The sequence below is a fragment of the Mucor velutinosus genome, assembly GCF_035048745.1.
Source record: "Mucor velutinosus strain NIH1002 chromosome Unknown tig00001547, whole genome shotgun sequence".
NCBI classification, from domain to species: Eukaryota; Fungi; Mucoromycota; class Mucoromycetes; order Mucorales; family Mucoraceae; genus Mucor; species Mucor velutinosus.
The window spans coordinates 652,309-674,400 of NW_027041901.1; the positions used below are offsets into that span (position 1 = coordinate 652,309).

Sequence of the window (22,092 nt, forward strand, 5' to 3'; positions counted from 1 at the left end):
TAGCAGTAGTTTTTTCAGTGTGATACGCCTCTAGTTTCAAACGGCAATAAAATAACACATACTCCAACAATCGCAAATCCAATCACACTGATGTAGAGCGGTAATGATGTATTGATCGTGAGTAGGATGCCCGTGATGATTGGACTGACAATACCCGCAATTCTCCCCAAGCCAGACGCTGTGCCTACTGCTGTTCCGCGCACCTTGGTATCGAATACTTCTGGTGTGTAGCCGTAGATTACTGCGTAGAGCAAGGTGGCCAAGAAGGACACGGATGAGCTGGAAAGTACCATGGTAACACGGGAGCTGATGATGGAAAACAAAAAGAGTGCAATGGATGAGCCAAATGCTGACACTGCCATTGTGCCTTTTCTGCCTAGTCTTGTTTCAATCATCCATGAGGCAATCTAGCAGAAAACAAGTATAAGTGGATGACGCCCTTGCACACACAGCTTAAATGTCTACAACATTACCACAGATCCAGGCACACCTGCTAAAGAGTAAATCATGTAATCCCAATACACTTGTTCTCGAGTCGGCACTGCTTCCCCTTCAAATCCCAATGTTTCCAAAAATTTGGGCAGAAATACATTAAACATGGTATAGGCAACTGATGTAAATGTCCAGATCGACCAGATCAGCAATGTTGTCAATCGCCACTGAGGACTCATCAGTAATTTAAATGCTTTGGTCTTTTCCTTTTCCTTGACCACAATCTCTTCGGCATGCTGTCCATTCGATAATAGTACACGATTGACCTCATCGCTGTCTTCGTTCAAGCTACTACTAAGACTTTCCATCATATCAAAGCTCTCTCCTTCCTCTTCCTCCGCCTCCTCATCGGATGTGGTGTGTCGGTATCTATGCCGCATGTTGGGTAGTTCGTCCTTGCCTATATGTACATGTCCTCCATTTATCTTTGCAATGTCCTGCAGTACAATGATAGTCTCGTTGTGTCGATCTTGACTCATTAGGAATTTTGGGGTTTCTGGTAGCTTCAACCATAGGCTTCTGAGCGCCAGCATGACAAATGTCACCATGGACACTGTGAATAGCATGATTCTCCAGCCGTTGTTCTGTGTGTGCATGTCGCAAGGCTCTAATGTCGTCTCTGGACAGCTCCATTTCGGTAAGATCAAATAGCCAATGATGGATGCAAGCACAGCTCCAAATGAGAAAAATACAGACATGAATGTAAGCAAGTAGTGATATTCTTTGGGCAAAAACTCGAGGTACAGTGCGCCTAATGGATGGCAGGGTTCATTGACAGCTCAACTATCTGTGTTGAATGCTTACCATCGGTTGGCATATTTCCGCCAACACCAAATCCAAGGAAGAACAACGTTACACACAGCGTTGCAAAATTGAATGTAAAGCTTGATAACAGCCCAAATATTGATGTGATCACAAGAGTCATTGTGTAGGGCACCTTTCTGCCTTTTGTATCAGAGTAAGTTCCCCAAAAGAACGCACCAAATGTCATACCAGCGAAAAGTGAGCTTGATACAGTGCCAATCCATTTATCAGGAACATCGTAGTGGTCTGGAAATTGAGTAATTTAGACTATTTATTTAGCTAGATTGTTATTTCAATATTACCTTGTACTCGAGGAAGAATGATTGCAACGGTCTGAAATGCAAACATGTTAAATCCCAATATATCTATATACTATAGCGTATTCTACCTGAAGCCACATCTACGTTACAACCATTAGCACTATGCAAGCAATGGCACAGCAGAGATACAAACTTACATTGTCCGCTAACCATCCAAATCCACATAATATCTTAAGAAAAGGTTGGAATAAGCTCAAATAGGCAAGCAACGAGCAGAACACTTACCAAGAGCTTCCTTTGAAACAAGCCATATCCGACTTTAGTCAAGAGTCCATCTAATATCTGGTCTGTTGTTCCAACTAGCGTTGTGGAAGAGCTTTCCCCGGCTTGCTCCTCTGTGGGTAGAGCTGTAAACACATGAGCAGCATTTGAATTGATTTCCACCATGATGCTTGAATGTATACTTCTCAAACTTGGGCGTCAAATCTTGAAAGAGTGTTAATTTAGTATGTACAAGTCTCTTTTTTCCTCAAGATATAAAAGAATCAAGAGAAGAAAAAGACTAAAATACCTCGCTTAAAAAGGTGCAGAATATTGGATTCCCGTAGCTTTGTGTTGATGACAACCTGTAACGCTTCTTGTTGTTGGTAATTTGAACTCAGGGGCATTCGTTGAGAGGATTCCAATGCGACAAAATGCCAACACGAAGCATAGTATCAGAAATAAGCATGTGTGAGGCGATAAATGTGTTTCATAGATGCCAAATGCATGTCAAATGTAGATACCGTTGACCACGAAAGATTCGCTTTGATGCAATCAAGAGCATTATCTAAACGCCAAGGCATCTAATTAGCGTATATAAATAGGGATCGATACGACAAAGTTTCAAGTTGTATAAGGAAACTATACAACAGCAACTGAAATCATGCATCGTATAGTGTGTCAATTAGAATTGTAACATTTGACTGTTGGCACCTTAATTTCCTGAGGTTGATGGGCTATCAGTACGTTAGAATGCTTCTGAGTCAATAGCATCCTCCCCTCGGTGCTTGTCCAATGAACTCCACATTATACATTGGCATGCATTTACGCAAGCTCTTGGTAAACATCAGTGCCTGCATGCCAGTTGTCTTGTTACATTGTAGAGCCTAGTACGCTTCCATCGGATGCTCAATACAAATTGAATAAGAAAAAGCCACTGCCATGTGGCTCATCAGTTCATACTTCAGGGCAGCAAGTTTAATATATAGAATCTCGAAAGACGCTTGTAGATTCCAATCAAGCAGAGACTCGCGATACCTGAAATGATGTAAGATCATAAAATAGTAGTCCTTCCAATGTTTTTCGAAAAGATGAGTCTTTGATACTCGAGATGTCGCAGAAAAGTAATAATTATTTGCGATGGAAGTGTGATGTTATCCTGGGTCGACAGGGACGGCCGAACCTCCCATCACAAAGAGCTTCATCACTGTAATAGATATGTTTTTGAAGCTATCCATGTCGTACCTCAAAGATGTTCAAAACCATACATGTCAGTGTGAATAACCGATCAAATCTAAGCCACATGTTCCAACATGTAAACATTCATACACTTGAATCAACACTACCCCATATCAATGTTTTCAAAAAAAAACAAAAAAAACTGACATTGATCCTCGCCCATGCAAAGTCATCATCATATGAGGTTATTGAATTGTTTTATTGTGTATAAACAAGAGATGAAATCAAAAGATTTAGGCAATGGTGACCTCAACCTCAACTCCGGGTTCAATGGAGATGGAGGTGATTTGCTTAACGATCTCAGAGGGAGAGTGCAAGTCGATCAAACGCTTGTGGATTCTCATCTCGAAACGATCGAAGGTCTCGGAACCGTTACCACAAGGAGACTTACGGGTGGTGATGCGGAGAACCTTGGTGGGGAGACGAACGGGACCCTTGACCTTAAGTTGCTTGTCCTTGGCACGTTGGATAAGATCACTGGAAACCTTCTCGAGGTTCTTGACGTTGCGAGAAGTCAAAGTGATACGGATACGATGGATCCTACATACAGAGTCAACATTGCAATTCCAACATTTGGATCAATTGTCATGGCAAAACTTACTTGGCCTCAACTTGTTCCTCCAATCCGGGCTTGGCAGCAGACTTAGCCTATTTGTACAGAAAAATATGATAAATAACCATCGTCCCCTTCCTATCCATCGCATCACATACAGCAATAGCAGACATTTTTAGTGTAAATGAAAAAGAAAGAGAAATCAAATGTGCCGTGTCAAAAAAAAATTTTAACATCTCTGTTGTGTAGTCACTAAAATTTATTTGAGTTTCAATGGTGATATATCTTGTCAAACTTACTTGTAACATTGGGAGCGCTTCTTCTCCTTATAATTGCAATATCGATATGACTGGAACTGAACAAAACGAACGCATACTTGTGTCTGCACCAGGAAAAGTAATTTTATTTGGTGAGCACTCAGTTGTCTATCAAAAGGTACAGGTGCATGTGATCTACGCGAAATTTCAACATGTACTGATGGTTTGGTTTGGTTTTAGACAGCAGTAGCTGCATCGTTGGGATTGAAATCATATCTCTATCTCGAGAACAGAAAGGACGATTTGATCAAGCTCGTTCTGCCGGACGTTGGCATCGAAAGAAGCTGGAAGCTCAGCGACATTCCATTGAGATTTGCATATCCTGATTCAGGTACAATTTGATCTACAAGTCTAATTTCGTGCCTGGTGCAAAATCATCTTACATCTCATTGTATATTAGATACCCGTCATCCTAATGATATGCCCGCTGAACTCAAGGCTCGTCTAGTCGAAATAGCTGGACCTACCACCAAAGATTCTCAGATTCAGGCACTCATGGCCTTTTTATACCTCCTGGTCATCATGGAATCCAAAGCTGAAGAGCCATTGACGCATGGTTTGACCGTTTGCGTGCGTTCTTTTCTCCCTGTGAGTGCTGGTTTGGGTAGTTCTGCCAGTTATTCCGTCGCTATTGCAACAGCCTTATTGCTGCTCAACAACAAGATTCCCGTTGATTTCAACTCGAGACCCGAAAGAGAAACATACCTTGAGAAGGTAAACGCCTATGCATTCAAGGCAGAAGAAGTGATTCATGGTAATCCCAGCGGCGTCGATAATGCAGTGGCAACATACGGCGGAGCAAAGACATTTATGCGTGGACAAGGATTTGCTACATTGGAAGGCTTCAAATCACTGCGTTTGCTGCTTACAAACACAAAGGTTCCTAGATCTACCAGTGCATTGGTAGCCGGTGTGGGTGAGAAGCGTAAAAAGTACCCTGAGGTTGTTGAGCCCATGCTTGACTCAATGCACGGTATCGCCATTCGTTGTCGTAATGCTTTCAAGAAATTACAAGATAATGAATTGACTACCGAAGCACTCATGGACGAGATTGAGGATTTGGTTACATTAAATCACTGTTTACTTGATGGACTTGGTGTGAGCCATCCAAGCTTGGAGAAAGTCAGATCCATCACTGCTCAATCAGGTCTCAAAACCAAGCTAACGGGTGCTGGAGGCGGTGGCTGTGCTGTTACGTTTATTCGTGATAATGTTCCCCAAGAGCTGATCGATCAAGTCATGTTAAAACTAGAGTCAGAGGGATTCGATTGCTATCAAACATCAGTTGGTGGTACTGGTGCTGATGCTGTTATGCTCAGCAAGGATGAAACAGATGAATGGCTTCTTACATCTAATCGCGATACATTGGAACAATACTTTTAAAACTAAAACTACATCTAATAAACATAATTCTACTAATTTATATTGGAGCTTTGCTTTTTTTTTTTTTTTTTTTTTTTTTTGTCCAGTATGTGAGAACCCTCTTTAAACAAAGTGCAACTGTGAATCTAACTCTTTCGCGATGCTTCACGTCTGTAGCAGTGGGAACGATGCATACACGAACAGATAGCATGCTTGGATTGCCTCTTACTACTCAAACGTATGAAAACCACAGCATAATTTGGAGGCACTTGAGCAGTGATTTCTGGTGTTAGAAGCCATTCTAGACCACCAGAATAGCACCAAACAGTTGCTCTCACCTAGCACTTGCTTTCTGACACCTTTGCTCAACTTTTTTGGGATCCAAAAAACATCTCCAAAAATCGACTCCAAACCATGAGGGATACCTCATGGTTTTCATCAAAAATTAAATGATCGCGTTTTTCACCTTGAAACTGAAGACGTTTACTATGGTATATATTACATCAAAATGTTTCTCTCGATCCAAAGCAACCTCTGAAACCACTTTTATGAGGTGTTCATATGCAAAATATGGCTATTTTTGCTGAAAACCACTTTTCATATTTTCATAAATTACTCGATAAATTTATTCAAAACATCTACTTTACTTGGTACCATTGGAAGCGCCTTGAAAAGTACTTCAAGCATGTATTAGGAAGCGCGGGGCGATCGTTACAGTTTATATAGTCGAATATAATAGAATAAATTAAAGAAGTCGAAAAAAGACAAAATCTGTCCAATCTTGAACAGAAAACATATTCTGAGTTTTAATTGAGTTTGGTGGTGGCGGCATTGCTGCTGGCTGACCTAAATGCCTTTCTTTTGATGACAATGATGATTGCGATGCTGATTAAATGCGGATCATGGAGTTGAAAGGACAATTGCTTAGCGCAGATACTTTTTTTTTGGGGGGAGCTTTGTCTCATGAATGTGTCCTTTGCAATGACAATATTTCAAAAAAGTCGCTGTAGGTCTTACACAAGTCCTATATTTATTTATGACCAGCTTTATGTTGCCATCTTATTTTGAGCATCGGCAGCAGCAGTGAATGGTATGGCAATTCTACTATCAGAAAATGGAGAATGTGGTTTACAAATGCTGCGTAAAACTTGAATTTTCTTTCACAGCGTCTCACTAGTACGCTTCGTTTGATATCAGTGTAAATAAACAGGGTGCTGAGGGAGTTACCTCCTCTCCTCCTCCAGGCTCTGATATGACCTTTCTTTTACTAATAATTGGTTGTTTAAAATCTACTTGATATACCAAAATGTTATTATATCTGATTTAAAATGTCTTTGGCAAGAGTCCATAGGGCGACGCTGACATCGAACGTAGCGAGATAGATTAGCTAGTTTCTAGTATACAAAGAGGGTTTTCTTTCAAAGATAGAGCCATAAAAACCCTGTCATGCGTACAACGAACTTTGATTCAGGACAATGCTGTAACTGCAAGCGGCGTTTTCTCCACCTATCACATTGACAAGAAAATCCACATACACACTTAATATAAAAATGCCACTAAAGCTGAAAATAGCTTATTCCTCTTCTTTCCATCCAGGCTATTTCATTTGAAAAATATGGCTGATACATTAAAAGATATCCCTGAATTTTTTGAAACAGAACTTGGAGAGTCTATTGTCGCCAGAACGGATGCTTTAGGTACGATATGCAAACTCACAGATTCAGGGACAACATGTCTAAATAGCAACGTTGTAGGTTCTTTCCGTGAGCTTGGACCGCCTGATTTATGTCATATCATCAAATTCAATGCTAAGCCTGGTATCAAAGAAGTATGTTGACCGTGTTTACTAACAATTCCCAAGTGACTCACCGAGGGACACCATGTAGATTGGAAGCTTTCATTATATCTCTGGCGTCGATGCATCGTCGTCAGCCTCATTAGCAGCATACTTGAATTCGTTGACATACTCTATGGTAAAGAGACCTATATTTTTATTGCCCTAGATATAGATTTACAGTGTTTGCTATAGGATGATACTCAATCTTGGTTCACGAAATCAAACTCTTGGCGTATTCGATCCGGTATCTATTGGTAAGGTTTAGGTTTGCATGACTAGGGGATATCTTGCTAAAGAGATGATAGCTGTTTCAATGCGTTCTCCCGAGTTGATGTTAGGGTTGAGGTAAAGATCCCAGGTGGTGTCGAAAGCTATTATGTGGATGTTCGTGGGGAAAGGTATGGCGCCTGTTACCATGTCGCACAAATGTATATATTTAGCTCAATGTTAACATGTTTATAGACATGAAGCTACTGCTGACATTTGGCAAGAAACATATCTATCAGCCGTGCTAAGGGCCATTTTGTACTCGGATGACAGCTATTATCGATTAGCAGGATACAGAAAAGTGGATCCCATCATGAACCTGGCAGCAGAGAGTAGATTTTTGGAGGCTGTAGAAGCACTCTTCTGGAAGGGGTGGCAATTGGGTAGTAAGCCAGAAGTTCAGGTGGCAACATCTGTGCACAATCACCTTGCAGACGGCGTCATGAAGTATTTTAGTGACAGCTTCAGATATGCGCCTGCGATAGAACTGTTCAAGAAGCTGCACAAACAAGATCCTGAAGTGGGCTCCTTGCTAGCCAAGGCTTACATTGGTCAGAACGAGGAAATCAAAGCAGTGAAAATTCTCTACCAAGACTTGAAACTCTCGTCAATGAGCTTCCCGTTACTCCATACGCAGGTTGACTTTTTGAGAAGCAAGGTAAGTGTCCTTACAGAGCATGTGTAAGGGGCATTTTCTAATGAGATGCGTGCATTTCAAGGGTGAATACGATCTAGCTTTGAAGATGGCCAAATATGCAGTTGACACTACGCCTTCTGAATATTTGACCTGGGCCAAGCTCACAGAAGGTAACTAGACAACAGTAAATGTGCCTCTTTGGTGTATTAATGAGTTCCATTAAAGTATACATCGATCTCAAGGACTATAAGAATGTAAGGATCCATCATAAACGAAACGATACATGGCTAACCTGCTTGAAAAACGCAGGCTTTACTGACACTAAACTCGTGCCCAATGTTCACATACAGTGAGCGGGATATGCACCGCATGCCATCACCTTTAAAGACGCATTTGCCCGTCAAACCAGACATTATCAGTTCAGGAATCATGGAAGAAGATGCAGCCGGCCGAGAATCAGAGGTAATGTTGGTATATAATCGTAACGGGACCCTGTTTATATAACTACAGTATAGGCGGATTCTTCTCTTTCACGACTTCCAGCACCTGCTTTGCATGGCACATTCGCAAAGGCGTACTCTCTGTTGACCAGATTAGCAAATGCCTTGACATGGGACGAGTTATTGAGATGCAGATCTGAAGTGTTTGTCATGGAAGAGGAATATCGCAAACATAAAGCAAAGGAGGATCATCGCAAAAGCACAGTAGTACGTTCGAGCGATGAAAAGTTGAATCAAAAGCTACAGGATGCCACACTTGATGATACCAAGACAGAGTTGAGTAAGCCAGCTAATGTAGAGAAACCAAAGCAGGCGGCAGAGGAGAGCGAAGCAGAGCAGCAAGCAGAGGTCAGCATCTCATTTGGCAACAAAAGACTGTGTGAACGATGGTTGGACAACCTTTTCATGGTCCTCTATGAAGATTTGCGAGTTTACACATTTTGGAGAGCAGAGGATGCTCATTATCGTGCTCAAAAAACCATATACAGAAAAACTGGCACGGAGTGGGAGCTTTTGGGTGATCTTGCACTGCGCTTATGGCATGAGGTGAGTTGTTACATTGCAAGCCGTATCAGGTTCTGACCTGGCCAACATTGTAGAATGAAGCAAAAGAGGCATTTGAAATGTGTTTGGATCACAAATTCTCTGCCAAAGCGTGGATGAAGCTGCTACAAATTTATGCCAATGAAGGAAACACTCAAAAAGCTCTACTAGCGGCTGTGAAATTGACAGTTTACCACGAGAGATGGTATCATGAAATAGTGGTATGTGGGCAGGATCTCACGGTGATGCCAGAAATATTGATTTGATTCTTTGATGCTATAGTATCCCACAGAAATTTCGCGCAATCTGAATACTTTGATTCGAAAAGCTGGACTCTCCAAGATGCAGAACATTTTGACATCTATGAATCTGCCTAAACCTGTGCAAAAGCTGATGACTCGATACTTTGACTATGGCGAACTGTTTAAAGTGGAAGGCTATGAATTGTAACACTTGTTTGCTTGGATTTACAAAAATAAAAGGGCATTTATATGGATTATGACAAAGCAAAGCCTTGTGTAGCTTGGCTCGAGACTTTTAAGTCACTGAATGAAGCTCTGGCATATTCGGTTTGGAGGAGAATTCTCTGCATATAGTATAAAATGAGTGAGGATACTCAGTGCTAGTATTGATATAGTTCATTTGTTGTGTAGTAGTGGCATGATAGACCAATCGCTCTTGATTAACTACTCTGAAATGCTATGGCAAGTCTCCCAAAACTTGTTAAATCAATCAAATGTTGCCTGAGAATGAATAATAATCGTCTTGACTTTTGAGGGGGGAAATATCTTTTTATTCTATATTGTAAAAAAAAAAAAAAAAAAAAAAAAAAAAAAAAAGAAAAAAAGAAAAAGAAAAAATAAGGCAATGGACAACAGCCATTACAGCAACGCATCGAGGTATCCAATCCACAACAGAAGGTTTGTCGAACAGAAAAAGAGCAACCATGAACATGTGCCTTTATCGCTTCTTTTCAAGGCGATAACACAAGAAGCAAAACATAACAGAAACTTTGCGAATGCTGAATGGCTTTATGAAGAAGTGATGGTCGACTATCATTCCCGGGAGCAAAAAGAAGGATGCTTTACTAAAAGCGACGACAGATTGTTTGCAATGATTGCTGGCACCATGGTGCGATATGCTTCAACACCTGGACGAGCCATGCATTATGCAACTTTATTCTACAAAGATTTCAACGAACGTATCAGAACACCTAGCAGAGAGGTTATCATCTTAACCAACCTGATCTTTGCTCATACGAATCATCCAACACCAGAAAACATGCAAATAGGGTTGGAAGTGTACAAAGTTGCGCTGCAACTAGGGGTGTATAGACATGATCCAGCAATCTTCTTGGATCACTCAGTTGGCCAATCCTTCTCAAATCCCATCGAGGTCTTTACTACCGTCTCCAAAAAAGTTCTGCAGTACCACGACCTGTATCTGTCACCAGATAAGACAGAGCTTGTACCCTCTACCCACATGTTTTCGCGATAATCGGACTGTTTGAACAAGAACAAAGAATATCCATACATCTGCCATGTATTATACCATTTAACTTACTGTTAATGATATCTATCGCCTAGCTTTCTTATCGCTAAAACCTCTCTTTCTATTTTGCTAATAAAAATCAGATGTTTCTTACCAGGGCACGTCATTTGGAAGTAGTTTTATTTGTATAGGGGCGAAGGACACTGCTAGGACACAATTTGTATCCTCAGGTTATTAAGGCACAACCCAACTCAACTTGTCGCTGTTTGGTGGCAATAACATGTTGCAGGGCACAATTGCATTCTATTGTAAACTTGTAGGTGTGACCAATTTAAGAACAGAACAAGCTTTCATCCAAACATTAACATAAAAGGTGATTATTCTTCAAGCAGTGGTTTCATAGAGCTATAAAAGGTGATTTTTGTCAAGCCCTACCCTACTATGTTCAATACTGTTGATTTGGTGCCTGAAAAAAGCTGCAAGATCTCTTGAAGTTAAAAAAAAAAAAAAAAAAAGAGGCATGCACTATTCAATAATCATGAAATGTGCCTCATGTAAATGTTCAGGCAAGCAAAATACATGAGCCTTGTCAATATCTAATAGCCATCATCAAGTACTGTGCTTATGGAATCAAGTACCATACTCTGTAACAAGGTATCATACGAAATCTGAGCTGTGGTAGAATGATATACACAATACATTGCCTATACAGTATTCCGCTATATGTCCAATCTCAGAGATGGTAATGTTATCCTCATCCAACATGCGACACAGAAAAAGATGTCTTTCTTTGACATCAAAGCTGTTGATTTATTTGATTGTGGTTTGAGCAAGAGTGTCAAGCCCATTGTAATTATTGACGACATCAGTGCCAGTGTTTAGGAATTGTTCGTTTCTAGTGGCTTCTCTCACTCTTTTTGAGTCGATCAATCGGTTTCAAATACTGCAAGAGTATTCTGACACTGCAACCTCTCTTGGAAACAGAGAAGCATTCGTCAAGTATGAAATGACAGTCAACGTAGTCGATAATGCTGTCCTCTCCAATAGGCGAAAGAAGAGGAAGAAGTCATCAGTCAAGAAGCTACAGAAAGGAAGGGCAACTGGACGAATCCGCTTGAAGAAACTTCACCAACATTTGGTAGCCAGTGAAGCCAGATCTGCTGCAACCATGTCCGCCTTCAACAAGCCAAAGATGGTTTCCTTCGTAGGAAACTGGCATCGCAATGCTCAGTACCTCCGTGGCCACAGCACTCGAAGTATGAAGCCGTACATGTCAACGCTGTCCACAAGAAGCACAGTCAGATTGGTGGACGAATACAATTCTACAAAAATTTGCTGCTCATGTTTCAAGGAGACACAGAAACAACTGGTGCGTGATGAGGATAATAGAATGAAGAGGAACCTCGGTGCCGTTACATGCTTTAACCCTGAGTGTCCAAAAAGGCTGGCTAAACAAACTACTATGAATCGTGATGAGCAAGGAGCGAGTAACATTGCCCTCATTGGTTTTTCGGCACTGGCCTCACTTGACAGCAAGGTGTTGCCTCCTTTCAGTCGAGTTCAAAATCCTGATAAGTAAGTTGGCCGTTTCACTGGGATCTATCAGCAGATTTTTTGACCACTTACTTTTTTTTTTTATAGGTACGTCTTATCCCCCCCCCACTTATTCACATGGCTTTGCACGCCAGACTGGCAATACGAGGACACCCGCTTAGTCGGTGAATTATTGCAATAAAACCAATTTGATAGACGTTCAAACATTCGGTTCGAATCGAGTCACTGGTATGGCAAATGTAGGACAGAATGGAGTGTGGTAAAATAATGGTGGGAAAGTTGGCCTTAAAAAGTGAGAAAATTTTCTTTGCCAACACATCACTCTCTTCCTCTTCTTATTTACATTTATTTATACAATCTTTACGCAGCATGTCCACTGAATTGAAGCACATTTTTGAACAATACAACCACAAGCACAAGTAAGTAGTACCTCTTATTGTCGCAGCGGAATAGCATGTCTCATCTACCATTCCGCAGCTCTGCTCCTTCACCCAAGATTTCTGATACCATCTTGGATAACATTGGCCGTACTCCTCTCGTCCGTGTTAACAAAATTGCGAAGGCTGAAGGTTTAAAGTGTGAGCTTTGTAAGTAGCTAGTGTCAAAAGGGGCTGGGTTTGGCCTGAAATTGATGGAAAATTTTTTTTTTCTTCTGTACATTCTAGTGGCTAAATGTGAATACTTCAATGCTGGTGGTTCCGTAAAGGACCGTATCGCTGCTCGTATGATTGATGAGGCTGAAAAGGCTGGTACTATCACTCCTGGTGTCAGCACTATCATTGAGCCTACATCTGGTAACACTGGTATTGGTTTGGCTCTCGCTGCTGCTGTCAAGGGCTATCGTGTCATCATCACTCTGCCTGAAAAGATGTCTCAAGAGAAGGTTGATGTGTTGAAGGCTCTGGGTGCCGAAATCATTCGTACCCCTACTGAAGCTGCTTGGGATGCTCCCGAGTCTCACATTGGTGTCGCTCGTAAACTGAGAGATGAGATCCCCAATGCTGTTATCTTGGATCAATATGGCAACCCCTACAACCCTGTTGCTCACTACGATACCACTGCTGAAGAAATTTTGGAGCAATGTGATGGTAAGATTGACATGTTGGTTGCCGGTGCAGGCACTGGCGGTACCATCTCTGGTATTGCTCAAAAGCTCAAGGAAAAGTGCCCTAATATCAAGATTGTTGGTGTTGATCCCGTCGGTTCCATCTTGGCTCAACCTGAATCTCTCAACACTGAGGGAGGCTCTTATCAAGTGGAAGGTATTGGTTACGATTTTATTCCCGATGTCTTGAAGCGTAACTTGATTGATGTTTGGATGAAGTCTGAAGATAAGCCTTCTTTCTTGATGTCTCGTCGTTTGATCCGTGAGGAAGGTATCCTTTGCGGTGGTTCTTCTGGTACTGCCATGCATGCCGCTGTTCAAGCTGCCAAGGAGCTCAAGGAGGGCCAACGTTGTGTTGTCATTTTGCCTGATTCCGTTCGTAACTACATGACCAAGTTCTTGAACGACGACTGGATGAGAGAGCGTGGTTTCACTGATGAAAAGTTTGAAAGTGAAAGCTTTGAGAACAAGGCCAAGAAGGATTATGCCGGTGCCACTGTCCGTGATTTGAAGTTGGCTGCTGCTGTTACTATTGATGGCGAGACTACCTGTAAGGAAGCTATTGATCTTATGGAAAAGAACGGTTTCGATCAACTGCCCGTTACTGCTGGTCCTCATCGCCGTCTTAGAGGTCTTGTCACTATGGGTAACATCCTCTCTCGTATGGCTTCTGGTCGTGCCAAGGCTGAAACTCATGTCTCTGATGTTATGTTCCATTTCACCAAAGGCTCTGCCAAATTTGAAGAAATCACTGAAAATACGCCTCTCGACAAGTTGACCCGTTTCTTTGAAACTAACTCTAGTGCTTTGGTCACTGATGAACAAAAGGTTAAGCATGTTGTCACAAAGGTTGATTTGCTTTCTTATTTGGTCAAGAACGTCAAGGCCTAGGCACTTTTTGTCATTTAGTTTTCTCTTATTTTAACATCAAACCACACATTTAGATTATAGCAACACTTACATCTTTAATACAACAAAGACATATCTCTTTCATATCACTTTTTTTTTCTACAATAAATTACACATTGCAGCACATTAAGCAGTAAACCATGGCTCATGCGTCTAGACCCTCTAATTAATTGCAAGGATTTTTGTTTGACAGCTTGTGATGGTCTCCATGGCAACCTTCGCATGTTTGATCCGAGATCCTTGGGGATGTACCATTTCGTTTTTATATGCAGAAGAGATATAGACACAGGGTACTTGTTACTGTTGTTCCATCTCTACTCGATTATTCAGCTGTCTGTTAACATGGAATAGAGTTTTTCTGGAATAGAACATTTTGGGATGTTGCTGGATGCCACGCAGTAGCACCCTGATCTGATTTGGAACTGGAATATGGATTCCTTTATTGCCAATGCTGATCATTTTCGGATCACCTTCCCTGAGGTTCTGCTTTTTCGCTGTGTTAATTAGGCAAATCTTGGCATACGCTCATAGCAACCACAATGACAGGAAACTATTGTGATCTCCTATTTCATAAACAATTTGATGACATTTATTGATTAAAATATACATATAACTAGAATGATCACATCAAATGCGTCCCTGAAGCCTGTTTTCAACTATAATAGCAACACTTGTATTTACGGAATTCACGGAATCCGCATGCAATACTGAATACAGAATATAGGCCGATGTGTTTTCCTTGTTTTCTCCTAATTTTAAGGGGAACAGAGTTCATTTGCTTCTTGAAAAAATGCAGTAGACCTGGATGGTACACAAGAACAGGATATTATAACTTGCCTTTTTTGTTGGTTGATTTAAAACTCATGGAAGAGTGGAGGTGGCCCTGACTCCTTCTCCTTGTTGCGATAAGCATGCCATGAAGCCTTGGTAGCTATATTTCAGCGCGCAAAGAGTGGACATACATCTACAGTGTGTCATTCAACAGGTTTATTTTTGGATCTCCTTGATTTGCCACTAGCAACTCCTTATTGCAAATATATTTGGCATCGTGGTTTAATAAACATCAATTAACTTTATTTGTCTTTTTTCTCGACTATAAATATTTAATTAACAGGTTTAAAAAAGGCTTGTTCTTTCTTCTTTATTCTATCATTGCTTCCAATGGATCAGCAACGCTCTTCTCCTCTATCTCCATCAGTGACAGTGGCTCGAACATCTTCTTTAAACCACATATTTTCAAGTACAAAACGAAGAGCAAGATCAAGAACAATCACGGAAACCAATATAAGTGCAGTAAATGCAACACCTTCAAACAGTGCCACTGCGACAATTACACCCAAGAAGCCCTTGTCAAGACAGAGATCGATTTCTGAGCTTGTCAACAGAGTCAAGTTATCGCTCAGATCAAACAGCACTGGCAGTAATACGTCTTCACCAATGTCAAGAAAACACCATCAGCAGCAACATCCGATGATTGCTTCCTACTCTTCAAAAGCAGACGACTATGATATTTTGAGAAGCATTGGCGCTGGAGCAACTGCGTCTGTGTATTCTGCCATCTACAAACCAAATCAGTCTGTCATAGCCATTAAAACTGTCAATTTAGAAGAGATTGGCCTCGATGACTCAAGGTTAGATGCCTTGCGCAAGGAAATCCAAATCATGACACTATGTAGACACCCACATTTGCTTGAAGTCTATCAAAGCTTTGTCCATTCTTCACAATTATACATTGTCACCCCGATCATGTCAGCCGGTAAGTTGGTGCCACCAGTGAGCGACCCTATTAATAGACATTGATAATTAATGTTAATTTAATGCTTAGGTTCCTGTCATGATTTGCTGTCCAGATGTCATAAACTTGGCTTCGAAGAAAGCATAGTCGCATGTATCATCAAGCAAGTATCTCAAGGCTTGGAATATCTTCATGACAATGAGCTAGTGCACCGTGATATCAAGTCTGCAAACATGCTACTGGATTTTGACACTGGTATCGTTAAATTGGCTGATTTTGGTGTAAGCAATCATTTGCTGACCAACCTGGCTGATGTGCCTAAAAACACAAATTACTTTCGCAAGAATGCTGCTGTGCCAGATGCTGAATCAACGATGGAGTCCATGACTGAATCTTTCATTTCGTTAATGGCAGCTGACAACTTTCCCCACCACAAAATGTCCACGTTACTGCAGCCTCCCACTGTTCCCAAAAAGGCCCGTAGATCCTTTGTTGGCACACCGTGCTGGATGGCCCCTGAAATTTTGTTGAATCAAGATTACGATACTAAAGTTGATCTTTGGTCCCTCGGTATAACTTCAATTGAACTGGCATGTGGCAAGCCTCCCTTTGCAGAGTATGATCCAATGACTGTAAGTTGATGACCGCAAACAGGCTACATTAGCATAATTTAATTCATACATTCAATATAGATCTTCTCGATGATCATTGATGATCCTGCTCCTACGTTGTATACGAATCATGTCCGTTACGTCCCTTCAAACTCAATCCAGGACTTCATTGAAAGGTGTCTAGACAAGAATCCAGCCACTCGCTTATCTGTTACTGACGCTCTAAACCATCCATTCCTGAAGAAAGCTACTGGTCCTCATCTTTTGCAAAAGTACCTTGCGCGTCGTCCCGAACTCAACAAGAGAGCGTATCTTATGAGCCGATCTGCCACCAAAAAGTACCCTCGGTCAACTGATGAAGACGAAGAGTACGATAATGACTCTTGGGATGAGCTTGATTTCATTGAAACTACTTGGAACTTTAATGAAGAGGATATTCCTGATGAGAGCAGCAGCAATCGTGCTGCAACGGATACTACAACCACAATCAAACCGCCGCCAGTGCATACAAAATATCTGAACAGAAGACGTAGAAGCAGTTCGAACTATGCATCTCCCATCACTCCGAATGATCAAGATCAACCGATTGATGAGTTTCTCAATACAAAGGTCCCGATCGACTATTACCTCAAAAAGAAAAGAAATCCAGAGCACACTGAACAGGAATTTTTGATAACAAAAGAGTATTATTATTAACTGCCTAATTTAAGAGCATCAGTCATCTATGTATATAATAAAAAAAAAACGTGTATAAAACTGCCCCAATCTTCTGAAGCATGGATATGACAACAGGGCCTTAATAAAGCAATCGCAACAGAGTATCCAAGTCTGTCTAAGCATTCAAATGTCAAATCAGCGGATGGCTCATGGGCAAGATGTTGAGCTGGCGGAGCGACCTACGCCAAACGCGGAGGTAAAAACGCCAAAAATTTTGCTTAAAAGATTGGGTGAAGCGATACAATTCATTTATTCCTTTTTCTTTCTCATTTCATATCAATTCTGAACGCATCTCATTCTTTTTCACAAACACTCAATCAGACAACACATTTACACGTATCAATTGAAGAAAAGAACAAACAGATCAAATTCAAGATGGCGAATTTGGAACCCATCGCGCTTTTAGACCGCATCTTGGCTATTGGCGAAGCAAAACTGGAACGTAAGAACATTTCTTTAATCCACGAGTTGTTGATTATCAAGTAAGTATTTACAGACCTGTAGTAAGTAGTGCGTCTCCTGAATTTTTGGTAGCGTTTGCAATGCAGCACACAGACTTAAGCAAAGGCTTGCAGCTGCAGAGGAAGACCAAATGCCAGAAGAAGCTCCATCAGTCGCACCAGAGCCTCAGCAACAACAGGAACAAGAGCCAGAACAACAATCTCAGCCTCAAATCGCGTCAAATGAAGACGACGACTTCATCCCTTATGATGAAGACACTGATGTATCTTACTCCTCTTCTGTTGATGGATTTGCCAGTGACGAAGAGCTTTCATCTCTAGCTTCATTGGGCAACGAATATGAATACAGTTACGCTCTTTACGCAGCAATTGATGAGGACGTCGGTCATCAAAACCAATCTGCCTCCTCCAATCAAGACGATGTTCCTGAAACACTTAACTCTGATGATCCTGACTATCTATTATCAAATGAAACTCATGGACCAGAATCAGAGTACAATGATTTGGCTTCATTGACACCTACTGCTTCGCATCTCAATGATACTATCTACGAAACATCTGCTGAAAAGGACGGATCAAGCTATGAAATCTGCAACACTGCCAACAATGCCAACACTGCCAACAATGCCAACACTGCCAACAATGCCAACAATACCAACAATACCTACAATCGTTTGGAATGTACAAACAATGTCGCCATAGTCAACTCTCTTGATGTGTCTGCCACCTCTACAGCTATCCCAAGTACCTCCATCTCAGCTTCAACGGATTTAATCTCTGGCAATTCATTCCGTACGGCCAGCTCATCTACTCCTTTATCAACTGCTACATCCAATGCTGCAAGTGTCGCTAATGAGAACAAAGAAAACAAGCAAGCTTACTCAAGCCGTTTGAAACGCAAGCATGGTTGCAGCTTTGACGGGGCTGATATGCCTGGAAATGCACCAAAGCAACGAAAGCTGGGAGAAACTATGTCAGTGAACGATTCAAGCACCATCGAAGTCAACAAAGCTCAAGGTACTGCATCCTATCCAAGAATTAGCTTGAGTAGTCTTGATAACCAATCCACACCTCGAGTCAACGAACAATCTGATGCTGCTAGCCGATGTATTGCTCAAGCCAGTACTTTGCAAGTTATTGAAAATTGGCCCGTCTACAATATCAACCTTACAACAAATATTCAGGAACAACCTCTTTTAGCAAACACCAGTGAGACACCTTGCAAAGAAGCCTCCATTGTTGAAGCTGCACCTCAACCAATTATTCAACAAACTACCAACATTGTTTCTACTGCAGCAGCTCCAAAGTATACGACTGTCTCCATCCTTGGTAAGAAACGAACTCGCCATGAGAGGGATGAATACGATTTCTACTCTGATTATCACCAACCTGAAGCAAAAAGATTATTTAACGAGCTTCTCTCCATGGACCCCTTTTAAATTATTCACCAAAACTATCATCAATATACCACGCAAGTACACCAGGCAAACTTTCTGATCGTCAGAGCCATCTTCATTATGTAAATACCTAGTCAGCCTTCAACATGTAAAAAAAGTACAACACTATCATGCATTAAGGATAGTATACCACAAATAGTAACATATCTTAACCACAAATAGTAATATATCTTAACCATATCAAAGAATAAACTGAACAAAAAAAAAAAAAAAAAAAAAAAAAGTATAAAATATCAAAATATCACTTTTATTGTCATTGATCTTTGTGGATCCAGGCCCTTTAAGATATAGTTGGCACCATTATCTGTATGCGTTTGGAAATACAGAGCAGTGGGTATTTGGGGAGATGATAACTTGGCATCCATGGATCCATGAAAATGCTGGCAAGATGGTATCATTATGTTTCCAGGACTGCATTGCAGCTGCATTGGCCATTGCTCATTCTGGCAGACTGATTAGTAGTACGATCGACAAGTAGACCTACGATGGAGGGCATTATCTTGGGTTATTGGATCTTCACGCTATTTAGACACTTTGCAACACAACTGTATTTATTATTACGCACAAAAAGTGTTGACCGTTGCGTAGATTTATTGTAAAATAGTAAAATAGTAATAGTTTTAGATAATAAAGACAAGAAAGAATATATAACGTATGTATGTGTAAATGGGGAGGGATGTTGGATTATTAAAAGAAGAAAAAGGCAATGTGATGTTAGATGATGCCTTCGATCATGGCTCTGTCGTAAGAGAAAGCTTACTGAGGTACAATTTGATGCACTTTTACTTGATGTGTCTATGCATGACAGAAGTGTTAATGCCAGTGCTGATTGCAGCATTTTCATTCGTACTTACCTTGAGGTTGCCACGCTGCGTGAAACCTTTACCGCAATTTGGAAATGCACACATGAAAGGCTTGACGGGCCAATGTATCTTTTCATGAGTCTTCAGATTGCCCAACTGTGTAAACGCTTTATCACATCCATCATAAGTACACTAAAAAGACTAATAAGACTGATGATTATGATATCAAAATAGATTAAGGACTTACATGATATGGCCTTTCACCAGTGTGCTTTCTCGAGTGTGTCTAGCAATTTGGCATGTCAGAGTTGCTTCAGCTCTTGTATCTGATCTACGTATGCTTACCTTCAAGTTTCCATATTGTGTAAATGATTTTCCACACTCAGCATAAGGACAAACCTATCATTTCGTATTAGATCCACAATGTCCACACACCCAACACAATTGCGCTTACATAGGGTCTACTGTGTGTGCTTCGAATATGATCATCGTTACTACCATCTCCTCCTCCTAAACTACGGCCATGGACAGTTCTAAACAGATAGCCGTATGAATATACATGATCTTGATAAATTGAATCGGCATACATCATCCCTTTCCTACCTTTGATGTATTCGTAGCCCATTTGAATGATCAAAGTACTCTGAGCAGCCTGGTTCATTGCAAGTGAAGAGTTTACGTGAATCATACATGGAGGGTAAAGGTTGATGAAAATGCTCCGCATTGTGTGATTGATGTTGTTGCGATTGCGGCTGATGTAATTGATGTCGGGCGGGAGGAGGCAATCCATTATCAGGTCTACTGCCATAAGGAGAATGCTGTGGAGGAGGCTGTTGTTGAGTACGATATGGAGATTGCTCATGTAAACTTGGCAAATGATTGCTCATGTAAGCAGTATTTGCATAAGGAGATTGCTGTGTTTGTTGATGATGTTGTGATTGCTGCTGCTGCTGCTGCTGCTGCTGCTGCTGTAAAGGAGCAGGTTGATGGTGATGCTGCTGTTGTTGCTGTTGCTGTTGACGATGGTGCTGTTGTTGCCCATAAGGATGAGTAAACGACATGATGACTTGAAGTATCTATGATTTGATTATCTTGAATTTTTTTAATTTTTTTTTTTTTTTTTTTTTACAATTGAGTTTAGAGGTTTTTAAAAAAAAAAAAAAAAAAAAAAAAAAAAAATTAAAAAAATTATTTTCTTTTTCACTTCAAACAGGAGCAAAAGGATTGGACTCTCTGTTATGTCCAATTAGAGATAGCTGAAAAATTTCGGCGAAAGAAAAAAAATGCTTTTAATGTGCATTTTCAATGCCTCTGTTTCGCCTTGGGAACTCAATATGAACACTTGGCACCTCGGCAGATTATTGCTCTATCGAAAATGTCTTTGACCAGACGTTGCTAAAAGTCCCAGCAGAGAGATGATTAGAGATGTTTCAACTGCCAAAATGCTGTCCATTTTCTCCGCTCTTCTATTCAGCATTTCGACTGCATATCTCAAAATGTATCGAAATCAAATCGAAGCGCATCGCATGCCTAACATGGCCTGAGTCTAGTTGCCATCCAGGATTGGATGCAGCCAGATCAAACTTTTCATCTCACCCAATGCTGATAGATATATTCGTACTTTGACCTATCGCGAGTTTTTTGATCTGATGTTTCATTGCTCAGGGCAACCGTAAAACAGTGAATACCTCTCACATCATACTATAATAAATGTTCAGTCCCTAGACACTTTTACAACACCAATATGAAAACTGAGTTTCTGGGCATCTGTCAGGCCTGGCTCATATATGATTAACTAGCCCCACCAGTCAAAATTAATTCAACCCCAAAATTAGAGTCTGCTCCAGGTTGGACAAATCTTGATGATTTTCGACTCGATTGAACTATTTTTGCAGATTCTACCAAGTAAAATATACTGATCATCCCATGCTTCTTTAAGCTGCGCCCATGGTGGTAGGGCGAAGTGGTTAAGCATCCAACATGCCATCTGGATGATCCCGGTTCAAATCTCAGTGAATGCATTTTTGGTGATTATTTTGACGTAGTACTGATGTCCTCGTTTGGTGTTTTGTGCTCTTATCCAGTATCCATATTTTGACGATTCGCATAATTGTATTGGCTCTAGGTGTCGCACCTGATTAGTAGTAGATTTCTTTTCATTATATATCTTATTCCCC

The 22,092-nt window shown here is 40.9% G+C and overlaps 10 protein-coding genes across 10 annotated transcripts; 7 read left to right on the plus strand and 3 right to left on the minus strand.

Annotated features, from left to right (window-relative positions):
* Positions 1-14: 14 nt before the first annotated feature.
* On the minus strand, positions 15-2,003 carry OSH3_4 (Oxysterol-binding protein 3; the record flags this gene model as incomplete). Its single annotated transcript, XM_064825911.1, has 7 exons — positions 15-407; positions 474-1,243; positions 1,297-1,542; positions 1,599-1,629; positions 1,685-1,696; positions 1,754-1,786; positions 1,842-2,003. 7 exons carry the CDS (start codon positions 2,001-2,003, stop codon positions 15-17), a joined length of 1,647 nt encoding a protein of 548 aa, XP_064687425.1.
* Positions 2,004-3,289: 1,286 nt separating this feature from the next.
* On the minus strand, positions 3,290-3,782 carry RBF1_1 (Transcription factor rbf1 (RPG-box-binding factor) (Repressor-activator protein 1); the record flags this gene model as incomplete). The annotated part of the gene is made up of 3 exons (XM_064825912.1): positions 3,290-3,596; positions 3,658-3,704; positions 3,768-3,782. The coding sequence occupies 3 exons, from the start codon at positions 3,780-3,782 to the stop codon at positions 3,290-3,292; spliced, it is 369 nt and encodes a 122-aa protein (XP_064687426.1).
* Positions 3,783-3,954: 172 nt separating this feature from the next.
* On the plus strand, positions 3,955-5,309 carry RPL25_2 (60S ribosomal protein L25; the record flags this gene model as incomplete). Its single annotated transcript, XM_064825913.1, has 3 exons — positions 3,955-4,044; positions 4,107-4,257; positions 4,327-5,309. 3 exons carry the CDS (start codon positions 3,955-3,957, stop codon positions 5,307-5,309), a joined length of 1,224 nt encoding a protein of 407 aa, XP_064687427.1.
* A 1,594-nt stretch (positions 5,310-6,903) lies between these two features.
* ATC70_006642 (Alanine--tRNA ligase (Alanyl-tRNA synthetase) (AlaRS)) lies at positions 6,904-9,522 on the plus strand (the record flags this gene model as incomplete). Its single annotated transcript, XM_064825914.1, has 12 exons — positions 6,904-6,985; positions 7,043-7,116; positions 7,175-7,261; positions 7,318-7,379; positions 7,431-7,523; positions 7,588-8,050; positions 8,112-8,199; positions 8,255-8,283; positions 8,339-8,491; positions 8,545-9,075; positions 9,129-9,293; positions 9,355-9,522. 12 exons carry the CDS (start codon positions 6,904-6,906, stop codon positions 9,520-9,522), a joined length of 1,995 nt encoding a protein of 664 aa, XP_064687428.1.
* A 417-nt stretch (positions 9,523-9,939) lies between these two features.
* Positions 9,940-10,569, plus strand: ATC70_006643 (uncharacterized protein; the record flags this gene model as incomplete). Its single annotated transcript, XM_064825915.1, has 1 exon — positions 9,940-10,569. The coding sequence occupies one exon, from the start codon at positions 9,940-9,942 to the stop codon at positions 10,567-10,569; it is 630 nt and encodes a 209-aa protein (XP_064687429.1).
* A 1,000-nt stretch (positions 10,570-11,569) lies between these two features.
* Positions 11,570-12,142, plus strand: ATC70_006644 (uncharacterized protein; the record flags this gene model as incomplete). The annotated part of the gene is made up of 1 exon (XM_064825916.1): positions 11,570-12,142. The coding sequence occupies one exon, from the start codon at positions 11,570-11,572 to the stop codon at positions 12,140-12,142; it is 573 nt and encodes a 190-aa protein (XP_064687430.1).
* Positions 12,143-12,486: 344 nt separating this feature from the next.
* KRE5_5 (killer toxin resistant protein) lies at positions 12,487-14,113 on the plus strand (the record flags this gene model as incomplete). Its single annotated transcript, XM_064825917.1, has 3 exons — positions 12,487-12,536; positions 12,595-12,704; positions 12,783-14,113. The coding sequence occupies 3 exons, from the start codon at positions 12,487-12,489 to the stop codon at positions 14,111-14,113; spliced, it is 1,491 nt and encodes a 496-aa protein (XP_064687431.1).
* Positions 14,114-15,292: 1,179 nt separating this feature from the next.
* Positions 15,293-17,173, plus strand: cox5 (Cytochrome c oxidase subunit 5B, mitochondrial; the record flags this gene model as incomplete). The annotated part of the gene is made up of 3 exons (XM_064825918.1): positions 15,293-15,887; positions 15,957-16,498; positions 16,559-17,173. 3 exons carry the CDS (start codon positions 15,293-15,295, stop codon positions 17,171-17,173), a joined length of 1,752 nt encoding a protein of 583 aa, XP_064687432.1.
* Positions 17,174-17,569: 396 nt separating this feature from the next.
* Positions 17,570-19,094, plus strand: GIM5 (subunit of tubulin prefoldin; the record flags this gene model as incomplete). The annotated part of the gene is made up of 2 exons (XM_064825919.1): positions 17,570-17,676; positions 17,729-19,094. The coding sequence occupies 2 exons, from the start codon at positions 17,570-17,572 to the stop codon at positions 19,092-19,094; spliced, it is 1,473 nt and encodes a 490-aa protein (XP_064687433.1).
* Positions 19,095-19,868: 774 nt separating this feature from the next.
* Positions 19,869-20,976, minus strand: ATC70_006648 (uncharacterized protein; the record flags this gene model as incomplete). Its single annotated transcript, XM_064825920.1, has 6 exons — positions 19,869-19,907; positions 19,967-20,107; positions 20,163-20,201; positions 20,261-20,314; positions 20,370-20,448; positions 20,519-20,976. 6 exons carry the CDS (start codon positions 20,974-20,976, stop codon positions 19,869-19,871), a joined length of 810 nt encoding a protein of 269 aa, XP_064687434.1.
* Between the last annotated feature and the right edge of the window lie 1,116 nt (positions 20,977-22,092).